General features: G+C 41.0%; 1 protein-coding gene across 1 annotated transcript in view; it reads left to right on the top strand.

Moving 5' to 3' along the window:
- The first annotated feature begins 6,545 nt into the window (after window positions 1–6,545).
- The window catches only part of UBTD2 (ubiquitin domain containing 2), a 40,470-nt gene continuing 34,665 nt past the window's right edge, over window positions 6,546–12,350 (top strand). The window contains exon 1 of the mRNA XM_019741274.3: window positions 6,546–6,758. Coding sequence (XP_019596833.1) covers window positions 6,689–6,758 — 70 coding nt within the window. The 5' untranslated portion in view covers window positions 6,546–6,688. The remainder of the gene's footprint in view (window positions 6,759–12,350) is intronic.

The raw sequence follows: 12,350 nt of genomic DNA, 5'->3' as shown, positions 1-12,350 counted from the left end.
TGCTAAGGCAGTTGAAAGGAGAAAAGATAGTCTTCCAACAAATGTTGATGAACAAATGGATATCTGTATTCAGAAACATAAACACAAAAACCTTTGATCCATATCTCACACCATATACAAAAATTAACCCACAGTGGATAATAGACCTAACTATAAAACCCAAAGCTATAAAGCTCCAAGAAGAAAACATCGAAGAAAGCCTTTCTGACTTTGAATTAGGCAGATTTCATTTATGTATTCATATGACACCAACCACAAGATCCATTAAAGAACATACTGATAAATTGGACCTCATCGAAAATTTAAAATTCTGCCTTTTCTAAAGACACTGACAAGAGAATAAAAAGACAAGGCAAAGACTGGGAGTCAGTATTTGCAACACATCAGATAAAAGAGTTGTAGTCAGAAAATGTAAAGAAGTCTCAAAACTCGATCATAAAAAAACAACCCATTCACAAATGGGCAAAAAACCTGAACATATACTTCACCAAAGAAAATATACAAATGGCAGATAAGCACATGAAAAGACGGTCAACATCATCAGTCATTAGGGAAATGAAAATGAAAATTACAATGAAATAAATATCAAGTACACACCTATTGGAATGGCTAATATTAAAAACTGACCCAAGCCAAGTGTTAGAGAGGAAAGGGAGGAACTGGAGCTTTCCTACAACACTGATTGGTGGGAATATCATGGTAAGACCACTTTAGAGAATAGTCTGGCAGTTTCTTTAACACAACAAAACTAAACTAAAACAATACTACCATACGATTCATTCATTCTACCAGGCATGTATCCTACACAGGAGAAAGGAGAGCATATGCCCATAGACTTGTACTTGAATGGTCATAGCAACTTTACCTGTAATCGCGAAAAACGAACATCCCACATGTTGAACAAGGGATTAGGCAACTGGTGAACCCATACAATGGAAAACTGCTTAGTAATTAAAAGGAATAAACCCTGCAATGTGAATGAATCTCAAAATAGTTATGCTGAGTGAAAGAAGCCACACCAAAAAGAGTACATACTATATGGTTTCATTTATAATGCAAAGTAATCTATAGTGACATAAAGCAAATCAGTGGTTGTCTGGGGACAGATGACTGGGGAAGGTGCAGTAAAGAGAGATTACAAAGGGGCATGAGGAAGCTTTTTGGGGTGATGGATATATTCATTATCTTGAGTGTGGTGATGGTTTCACAGGTATATATGTATGTCAAACTTAGAAAAGTGTAAACTTAAGTATGTACAGTGTAGTGTATTAAAATTTTTAAAAATCATCCTGGTTGCTGGCTGGGGAACGTACTGGGGGTACCAAAACCATATACAAGTGGACACTTTAGTCAGTGTTGCTCAAGCAGTAGTTCGCCGTCATCAGAAGTGTCTGGACGCTGATGGTAACCACTCTGAGCACCTCTTGTCATTGCAGAAGTCACACGTGACTTGTATTCATCTTTTGTTATTGGTATATATTGAGTATTACAATTTTAATATGGTTTTTCCCTTTCTTAAAATGTGTATACATTTTGGGGGGACCCTCTGTATTGTAGGAGGATGCAGGAAGGCTAGTTAGGAAGGCACTGCAATTGCCAAGGTGAGACGGTGGTGGCAGCAGAGACAGAAGAAGTGGAGAGATTCAAAATGTATTTAATGGATAGAGTAAAGAGGACTTGATAATGGATTGGGTGTGAGAGGTGAAGAAGATGGAGAAATTACCAACAACTCTTAAGTTTGGGGCTTGAGCAACTGGATGGACTATGGTGCCATTTGTGGAGGATGAAAGAGACTAAGGTAAAAATAGTTTAGCAAGGAATGTGGAGAATTGAGTTTTGTCAAGGACTTGTGTTCTTTGAAATTCCATCTGTGGCCCAAACTGCACCAGGAAATGCCTGATGTGTGAGTTAAAAATGCTGGTTTCTGGACTCCACCCCAGACCTACTGAATCAGAATCTCTGGGAGTTTAACAAGCTCCCCAAGTGACTGACATCCATACTAGAGATTGACAGCTACTGGACTTCATTCTACCTTTTCTTTTTCTCTCCTTATTTCTTCTCCTTCATCCTTCTCCCTTGCTAATTCTCCCTGGATAATTAGCTAAGTGAAGAAGGCCCTGAAGAAACAACAAACACACAACAACTAACAACAAAGCCCCAAAATACATGAAGCAAAAACTAGTGGAGCTAATAAGTGAGTTTATCAAGGTTACACGATACCTGATCAATATACAAAACTCCATTTATTTCTATACACTTGTAATGAACAATCTGAAAAAGAAATTAAGAAACAAATCTAGTTATAAATAGCAAATTTGCTGTTTATAATAGCATGTAAAAAATGAAACACTTAGGAATAAATTTAAAAGAAGTACAAGTCTTGTACACTGAAAACTACAAAATATCATTGAAAGGAATTTGAGACGTAAACAAGTGGAAAGACATCCATATTCCTGAATTGGAAGGTTTAATATTGTTAAGATGGCAATACTTACCAAATTAATCTACAGATGACTTAACATTTTTCCCATCAAAATTCCAGCTGTTTCTTTTTTTCCCAGAAATGGCCAAGCTGATAAAATTCATATGGAAATGTAAGGGACCCTGAAAGCCAAAATAATCTTGGAAAAAAGAACTTCCTGACTTCAAAACTTACTATAAACCTACAGAAATCGACAATGTGATACTGGCATAGCAATAGACGTAAAGATCAATGGAACAGAATTGTGAGTCCAGAAATAAAAATCTAACATTTATGGCTAATTGATTTTCAGCGAGGGTGCCAAGATAAATCAATGGGGGAAAAGAACAGTCTTTTCAACAAATGCTGGGATACTGGAAATTCACATTTGAAAAAGAATACAGTTGGACCCCTACCTCACACCATATACAAAAATTAACTCAAAGTAGATTAAAGACCTAAAAGTCAGAGCTAAAACTATAAAACGTTTAGAGGAAAACAGGTATACATCTTCATGACTTTGGATTAGACAATGGTTTCATAGATATGAGCTCCAGAGCACAAGCAACCAAAGAAAGGAATACATATATGGACTTTATCAAAATTAAAAACGTTCATGCTTCAAAGGGCACTATCAAGAAAGTTAAAAGGGGCAGCCGGTTAGCTCAGTTGGTTGGAGCCCGGTGCTCTTAACAACAAGGTTGCTGGTTTGATCCCTGCATGGGCCACTGTGAGCTGTGCCCTCCACAACTAGATGGAAACAACTACTTGACTTGGAGCTGATAGGTCCTGGAAAAACACACTTAAATTTAAAAAGTTAAAAAAAAAAAAAAGACAAGCCATAATGCTGGGAAAAAATATTTGCAAATCATGTATCTGCTAAGGGACTTGTACTAAGAGTATATTAAGAACCTTTACAACTCAATATAAAAAAAAATAATCCTATTTAAAAATGGATAAAGGATCTAAGTAGACATTTTTCCAGAAACAGATGTCAGTATGGGCAATAAGCACATGAAAAGACATTCAGCATTATTAGTCATTAGGGAAATGCTAGTCAAAACCACAATGAGATACTCTACATATCCAAAACGGCTGCACTATTTTATATTCCCTTGTAATTTGTTGGTAGGAATGTAAAATAGTGCAGCCATTTTGGAAAACAGTGTGCCAATTCCTTAGAAAGTTAAACACAGAGTAATCCTATGACCAAGCAGTTCCACTCCTAGGTATATACCGAAAACATACATCCACACAAAACCTTGTATGTGAATGTTCATAACAGCTTTATTCATAACAGCGAAAAAGTGGAAACAACCTAAATCTCCATCAACTGATAAATGGATAACCAAAATGCGGTCTAGCCACACAATGGAATATTATTCAGCGATAAAAAGGAGTGAAGGACTGTTACGTGCTATAACATGGATGAACCTTGAAAACATTATATGACATGAAAGAAGTCAGTCACAAAAGACCACATAGGATTCTATTTAAATAAAATATCCAGAAGAGGCAGCTCTATAGAGACAAAAGATAGATTAGGGCTGGGGCTGAGAGTTGGGAAGGAAATGGGGTATGACTGTTAATAGGCATGGGTTTCTTTTTGGGGTGATAAAAATGTTCTGAAATTGATTGTGAATATACTAAAAACAATTGAATTGTACGCTTTTAGTTGGTGAACTATGTGGCATATGAATTATAGCTCAATAAAGATATAAAAAATAGAAAAGCACACACATGCGTGCACCCATACACAAAGAATGCAGTTTCTACAGAAGGTCTTAAGTGGACTAGGCCATGCAGGAAGTTTAGACCCATGAAGCTAGATGTAAAGAGGAAATTTAACAGGCCCTCCCCCCCAGAGTTTGGAGCATTGTTATGGCCCAGTTTTACAGGTGAGAAACTGAGCTATACAGAAATTTAAGGTCATATAGCTAGAACAGGATGGAATTCAGATTCCAACCTAGGAAGTTGATAGCAGAGCTGGGGCCCTTAACTGCCACATTACTCCGTCTCCCAGAAACTTGTGTCCCTGCTCTAAGATAAAGGCAGGGTGGAGAACATCCATAGCTGAGAATCTCTCAGTGAGATTGCTCTTTTCCTAGTGCCAACTCCACAGTGCTCATCAGAAAGCACTCATCACTTGGATGCCTACCATCTGTTTAATAGACATTGTGGAAGCCTTGCTTTCAGCAATTTCTAGAGCAAAATTCAGGACAAAGCAATCCCTTTGAAGATATTTAGCATGCAGCTTCTCTCCTTCAGGGAAGAGATGTGTGTCTGCCTACGTGAATACTCAGCTGAGAATGATCAGATAGAAGGCTCTGTGCATAGGGCCTGAATCTCAGAGCAACCTCTGCAAACTCAGAAATATCCATATAAATGTTCAAAGCTCCTTTGTATGTTGGTTCATGACTACTTGGGACAACAATGATTCATCAGGATACATCTAATAGAGCAGACTTGTTTCTCACAAGGCATTTCTGTGCTTAAATGTAAGTATAGGGTTTTGTTTGTTTGTTGAGCCTTCATTTTTATCTGATTATCAAATGAATGCAAGGACAGGAATCTCTGCATTTTGGACTATTGCTGTGAACTAGATTCCTACATGTGAAATAATCCCAAGTCAAAGTGGGTGAACATTTTTAAAGGCTCTTGAACCTCCTTGCCAAATTGCTTTGCAAAAAAGATTGAACCAATTTACACTCCCACCAGCAGTGTATGAAAATATATTTAAATGCAAATTCCAAACTGCAGAGTCTCTTCCTTAGGTATTTCACTTAAAAAAAAAATTTTTTTAAGGCTAAGCAAAAAGTGACCCAGGATGTTAAAACAAAGTCTGATATAAAAATGGAGCAGATAGTTAAAACAGCTCTTAGGCAGAAATAAGCTTGAGAAAGGTCCAAGCAGGATGATAAAAATTTTAAGGCATCATAGCAAGAAGCACAATTCTGAAGGGACTATTAACAATTTGGCTTAGATTGGGATAGCAGTCGCCAAGAATGCTGGGCGTGGTCAATGTACCAAATTCTAGTTTAGAAAAAGCAGGGTATTTTATTTATTTATGCTTCACGTTGTTCTAAAGACGATTTAAGATACCTAGAGAGGGGAAGTTGCATTGTGTCTGAATAATCAATCTTCTGAAAATGAAACGAACCCATACCCCTTGAACTACGGTCAGCTTTTATCTCTCCCTACACGGGATGCCTCGCCTCTGTAATCCGAGTTCAGCTTGCAACCACAATGACTGCCTCTCTATCTAATAATGGGGCACAGTGATTTTAGGGGGCAGAGGGGCGGGGCAGGCAAGGGAAAGCCCAGATTCGGGGTACCAACCCACTGAACTCGACACAAACCCAAAAGGTGCTGGGACCTCAACCTTCAGCCAGGACCCCTTCCGCCAGTTACTTGGGAACCCGCCCCCGTGCCCGCCAGCGAGTCTTCCATTACTACTTCTCTGTGCCCCCTCCCACCCGAAAAAGAGCTGACGTCCGAGGGGAGGCAAGAAACTCGATTGTGCCCTTTTCCACTTCTTTCTCACTTTTGTGTTTCCTTTCCTGCTCTCTCTCCCTCCTAACCTTTCTTCTTTCGCGTCTTCCCCTCTTCCTCTTCCTCGCTTCCTTCCCCTGCCTCTTCCCCCGGACCGATCCCCGCCTTCGTCTCTTTCCCTCGGGCTGGGAGATACCCTCACTTCCCCTCCTTTCCTCTTTCCCCTCCCTCTCCGCTCGCGGCCTCTCCCGCAGCCAATCAGCGAGCTGCCTCCCGCGGCTCCGCCCCCCGGCGGTTCCGGGCGGGCCCGACCGAGCCCAGGCCGCGGGTGCGGAGGGCGGCGCCGCGGGGCGGCGGCCGATGGGGCCTGGAGGACGGGCGGCGCGGGCGCGGGGCTCGCCGGGACGCGGGTGTGCAGGGCTGTGAGGGGCGAGGCGGGCGCTTCGGCGCGCCCGGGATGGGCCAGCCCCGGCCTGGCGAGGCCGAGCCGGAGGCAAGGGCGGCGCGCGGGCCAGGCCTGCGAGGCGGGCGGCCAGGGGGCTGAGGTAGAAGTGGGCGCGGAGGAAGGGGCCGAGCCAAGACGGTGGGTGGAGCGGCGAGGGGGGCGGAGGCTGGGCCGCGGCGGGCGAACGGAGCGGCGCGCCTGTCCGGAGCTCGGCGGCGCCTGAGGAGGCTGAGGCGGCGGCGGGCCCGGACGAGCGCCCGGAGGTGGCGGACGAGGCGCCAGGGGCCCCCATGGGCGGGTGTGTGGGCGCCCAGCACGACTCCTCGGGCAGCCTCAACGAGAACTCGGAGGGCACCGGAGGTAGGTGAGCACCAGGGGGCAGCCTCGGCCCCCCATTGTTCCCGTCCAGGCCCGGCCACCTGTCCCGGGCTCGCGGGGAGCGCGGCCGGGCCCCCAGCGCCCCTTTGTCATCCCCTCCTCCACGTCACTCCCCGCGCCCCGCTTCCGGCCACTCGGCCGGCCGCGGGGTCGCCCCCATCTTTCCCCGGCCCCCGAGAAAAGTCCTCCGCGCGCCGGGGATGTAGCCCTCGGCCTCCTGACCCCACCGCCTCGCCTCGGGAAACTCGGGCCAGAAACTGCCTCTTTGGCCACCTCACTCTGTCTCCAGCGCGTTTAATTATTCAGGAACAGGATGGCGGCGCTGGGGCTGCAGAAAAGCGAATTGCTGGGGGGTTGGGGAGGGGAGCCTAATGCGTTCCCTCCGACGGGCCCCGCCACATCCCTCTGCACCCTTCGTTGTTCAGCAGAGTTGGCTGGTCTCAGCTTTCCCGAGTTTCAGATGACAGCTGCCCTGGTTGGTTCCAATTTGGCCATTTAAACCTGCAAGTTTCTGGAGCTTAGTTGGGGAAGTCTCAAGTGGCCACAGGCATTATTTTAACGAGGGGTGGGGGAGCGGTCTGCCCGAGTGAAATGTGGCTTCTCGCTGCAGCAGGAGGCTGTCGGGCCAGCTTGCTGTCGGGGTGGGCTAGTCAAATTCCTAGCTGTCTTACGTAAAAGAAAATACGTACGATACCAGCGCAAATACGTGAGTCTGACTTCCCATTAGGATCAGGACTTGAAAAGTTTTTTTAACACGGAACGCATGTCGTTGTCTTGTAAATAGCAGTTTGCTGAGGAAAGGTATTTTAATTCAGTCCGAGTTGTAGTCTACCAGCGTAATAGTAATTCTACCTTTACTTAAATGACATTTTGCTGAGTCCATTCTATAGCTTGTGTGCAGGTTAGAATGTTAGTTAAAGAAGAAACAAGTTTTAGGAATAGTGAAGATGACAGTGTTGGTTTGGTTGCAACCTTATGTCAGATGTCTCAAAATGTGGAGCATATTTGTAAGTTCCTAAACTAAATCATTTGGCGATAAAAGGGTTTACAAAATAGTTTACAACTTTTTCTTAACATACTAGCATTGAGTTAGTTGTTGCTTGCCCTGTCACTTAAGCTCCATCAATAAACCACGTACCTCGAACTTTTGGCTGATGAATTTTCTGAATTTCAGGATGTTTAACCTTGCCACTTCATTAAAAACTATGGGTATCCTGTATGACTAGAGTCTGGGCAAATGGTTTGAAAGCTCAGTGAAGTAGTTCTTGGAAAAATTGTCCATGGAAATGCTACTTTATAGTGCATTTCAAGTCAGCATTATTACTTGCTGGTACAGTGACAGTGAGATCCTCAGTGACGACAAAGCAAGAAGATAAAAGGGGCATGATTTAAAACACTTGAGTCAAGGTCAAATTGGGGGTCATAATGATTCTTCCTGACATTGAGGTGAGCGTTAATAGTACACAAGTATATTGGTGCTTGTTATAGGTGATGGTTAGCTTTAATTATTTTTTCAGACGCATTTAAAAATTCTAATAAACATTTTTTCTTTTCTTGGTAATGAACTTGAGCCAATTTATTTAAGCCGTTTGGTAGTGTGACTTATGACCAGCCAGGCATTATTAGCATGGGCTTTTAAAAGCGTAAAGTCTTAGCCTTTGGTAATTTGTTACCAGTGGTATCTAGTTAGATAGCTATAGTATCAGTTTCTTTGAGAACTGAGTCCTCTGGACCTTAAGCTGTGCTATATCTTTTTAAATTAAAGTTTAGGAAAAAGGAACATCAACCACCAAACCTTTATTTTCTTCTGGAGAGAAGGCGTGGTCCTCATGTCACTGGGATGGAGGAAGGAGCTATGTGGGATAAAAGGATTGTTTCTGGAATTTAATTATGGAACCCTTTATTCTTCATTATTGTCATGATAGTTTAAAGTTAATCGTGGTTCAAAGGAATTAGCTCAGGTGAGTGTTTCAAGAACATGTTAAATAGTTCTTGTTTATTACATTAGGTTTTTGTTGGGAAGGGAAAGATTTTTTCTTAAGGGTGTTGACACAGATCCTTTGCATTTCAAACATAATAGTGGTTAGTTTTGATCTGGACATATTGAATTATGAAAGATTCTTTTATCAATGTATGGAGTAAAATACAGCCTTCTCATGCTTTTCATGACAGATTTAAGATTTTCATGGCAGAATTAATTTCATTCACAATGTTGTGTAAGCATCACTATTTTAGAGTGGCAAATACTTGTGTGTATATTGAGAAAAACTTATTAGTGGATTACTTCTTTGAAGGGATTTGGGAAATTTCTGCAAAAGACTGTAAAATGTGAAAATGACTTAATTCACATTATAAGGTTTGTGTTATCTGTTGTTTTGGAATCATTTGTAGTTATCTTCCTGTCATACCTTGCCTAGAATTCAGTTTTTGAGTTTCAGCTATTTTGACCATTTTTTAATGCTTAATTTTAATCAAGACAAGTATATTATAGAAGTAGATTATTCAACAGTTTTCTCCAAGTTTCCATGCTCCTAGGATTTCCAGTTGTTTTGACATTTTTAGATAGCATATTCTGTGTGATTCTCTGCCTTATTATTGTGATGCTTGGTTTGGCACTTAGGACCTCTAGATGGGCTTTTAGCCCATGCCATTTGCTAAGGAATTAAATCTCTTAAGATTTTTTAAAATAACAAATATGTGGGTTAAAATAATAAAGTGAAATTAATTGAACACAGCCAAAGAGTTCTTGTTTTGTTCACTTCTTTAATGACCGTAGTGATGTTCAGTGTAGGTTCTCACTTTCTGGGTGTACCATTTATTCCTTACATTCAAGTGATATCCCAAGAAGATTGACCCTGGTGATCACAAGTTTCCAGCTTTACAGGACGTAACTGGGTGCTGGACATTCATTTCTTCATTTCAGAATGTCTTGAGAATATCATGGCGTTCTTTCGGATATCCATTTATAGCAGCATTGCAGACACCTACTTGATGAGTAACAATGGTTTTTGAATAATAACAGCTACTGCTTATCCAGTATTTATTATGTAACAGGTACTGTGCTAAGTGATTGTGTTCTCTCATTTAGTCTTCAACAACTCTGGGAGGTGGATAATATCTCTATTTTATTGGTGGGTTGAATCCAGGAGAAATTAAATAACTTGCTTAACATGGCATGGCCTATAAATGGCAGAATCAGAACTTGAAATCAAGGCTATAATAAAGTCTGTTTTTTTCTAGTTTCATTTTTGAAATTGTAGTAAAATACATGTAAAATTTGCCATTGTAACTGTTTTTAAGTATACAATTCAGTGGCATTAATTATATTCACAATGTGCAACCATCACCACTATGTATTTCCAAAATTTTCCATCCCTCCAAACAGAAACTCTGGACCCATGAAGCAGTATCTCTGCTCCTCCCTCCCCCACCCTCTGGTAACGTTTATGTTTTTTTCTAATTGCCCATTCTAGATATTTCATGTAAGTAGAATCATGCAACATTTACCTTTCTGTTTGTGGTGTATTCACTTAGCATAATATCTTCCAGGTTCATCCTGTTGCAAAGTTGGAACTTCATCCTTTTTATGGCTGAATACTATTCCAGTGTATGTATAGACTGCATTTTGTTTATCCATTCGCCTGTTTGTAGACATTTGGGTTGTTTCCATTTTTGGCTATTGTGAATAATGCAGCTATGAATTTTGGTGTACAAATAGCTGTTTGAGTCCTTGTTTTCATTTCTTTTGGATATATACCTAGGAGTGGAATTGCTAGGTGATATAGTAATTCTATGTTTACCTTTTGGAGGAACTGCCAAACTTGCCCAAGATGGCCACATTATTTTACATTCCTACCAGCGACGTATAAAGTTTCTCCACATCTTCACCAACACTTGTAATTTCCCATTTTTAAAAAATTATAGCCATTCTAGAGGTTTTGAAGTGGTATCCCATTGTGGTTTGGGTTTGCATTTCTCTAAGGACTAGCGATGTTGAGCATCTTTCAGTATACTTTTTTTTTCTTCTAATGTTAAGTGTGTTTTCCCAGGACCCATCAGCTCCAAGTCAAGTAGTTGTTTCAATCTACTGTGGAGGGCGCAGCTCACACTGGCCCATATGGGGATCAAACTGGCAACCCTGGTGTTATGAGCATCGTGCTCTAACCAACTGAGCTAACTGGCCGCCCCTCACGCTCTTGATGGTGCCCTTTGATGTACAAAAGTTTTTAATGTTAATGAAGTCCAATTCATTTTTTCTTTTATCGCCTGTGCTTCCAGTTTCAGTTTTAAATACATATGTAATCCTTTACTGATGGAGAAAAAATAAATCTGTAACCAGTAATTCACAAATCTTATAACATTTGTTTTCTTAACTGAGTAGAAAGCTGTTTTAAGTTTCTCTTCTCCGTCTAATCTGGTAAAAAGGTTGATTAGCAGTGAAATGGTTTTTAAAAAGTTGACAAAGATAATTCATAAACCCACTACAACTTCTTAATCAAGAGATGATTGTTGTATTTTCTAGGGAAGCATTTTAAAATCAACAAGCATTGAATACCCACAATATGCCCAATGTTGTGTTGGTTCCTGTGGTTCCAAAAAAAGGAATCATGATCCAATATCTTGAGTATGTCAAAATCTTTTTTAGGAAAGCCTAATAAAGTATGCACACATGAAATAATTATAAAACACTATATGAACATATTTACCATAAGGTAAACTGCAAGTGCTGAAGGTATAAAGGAAAACAAAATGATCTTAGCTGCTCAAAGTTGTGAGGTGTGTCCTTCAACAAGTAGCATTAGCATCACCTGGGAGCATGTTAGAAATGCAGAATCTCAGACCCTAGCCCTGGCCTCCTGAGTCAGAATCTGCATTTTACAAGAGTCCCAAATGATTCCTATGCACACTAGTTTGAGAAGCGCTGGTCTAGGCTTGCTTATAGTGGGGAGAGACTAGAGCGAGGAACCCATTAGGGGGAAAAAATGGCATGAGTTAGTGATTTATTGGATGTAGGGATATAGAAAAGAAAATCCATGTTTTTGAACCTGGGTGACCAGGAATATTGAGGAAGCTTGGTGGGTTTTAGGTTATAAGAAGGAGCTATCTGGGGAAAGCCATAGTTCACCTTTCAGTACGTTAAGAATTAGTTGGCAGGAGAACTTTTAAGTTGATACGTTTAGGATGGTGCAGAAGTTCAGATACGGAACTCCTAGATGGTCAGGATTACAAATGTGGATTTATGGAGTCAGCTGGAGGAGGTTGACCGAAGGTGTAAAAGTGAATGACTGCTATAACTAAGTGAAAAGAAAAGGAAAGTACTAAGAATTGAGTCATGAAAATTTCAAAAAGTGGAGAAATGAGAAGTCACCTCTTAGGGCCTGACCTGAGGTGCTTAGTAAACTGAATTTTGTTGAATTATTGGGAAACATAGGAAAACTGGTCTGCCTGTGAAACTAATACATCTGATTGTATTTGAGCTGATCATTCGTTGTTTTTTTTAAATTTTTTTTTAAATTTATTGGGGTGACAGTTGTTAGTAAAATTACATAGATTTCAGGTGTACAATCCTGTATT

The sequence above is a fragment of the Rhinolophus sinicus genome, chromosome 5 (assembly GCF_057876585.1).
Source record: "Rhinolophus sinicus isolate RSI-liver-muscle chromosome 5, RSI-T2T, whole genome shotgun sequence".
In the NCBI taxonomy this organism is placed as follows: Eukaryota; Metazoa; Chordata; class Mammalia; order Chiroptera; family Rhinolophidae; genus Rhinolophus; species Rhinolophus sinicus.
The sequence above is the reverse complement of the archived record's forward strand: the minus strand, read 5'-3'. Positions and strand labels throughout refer to the sequence as shown.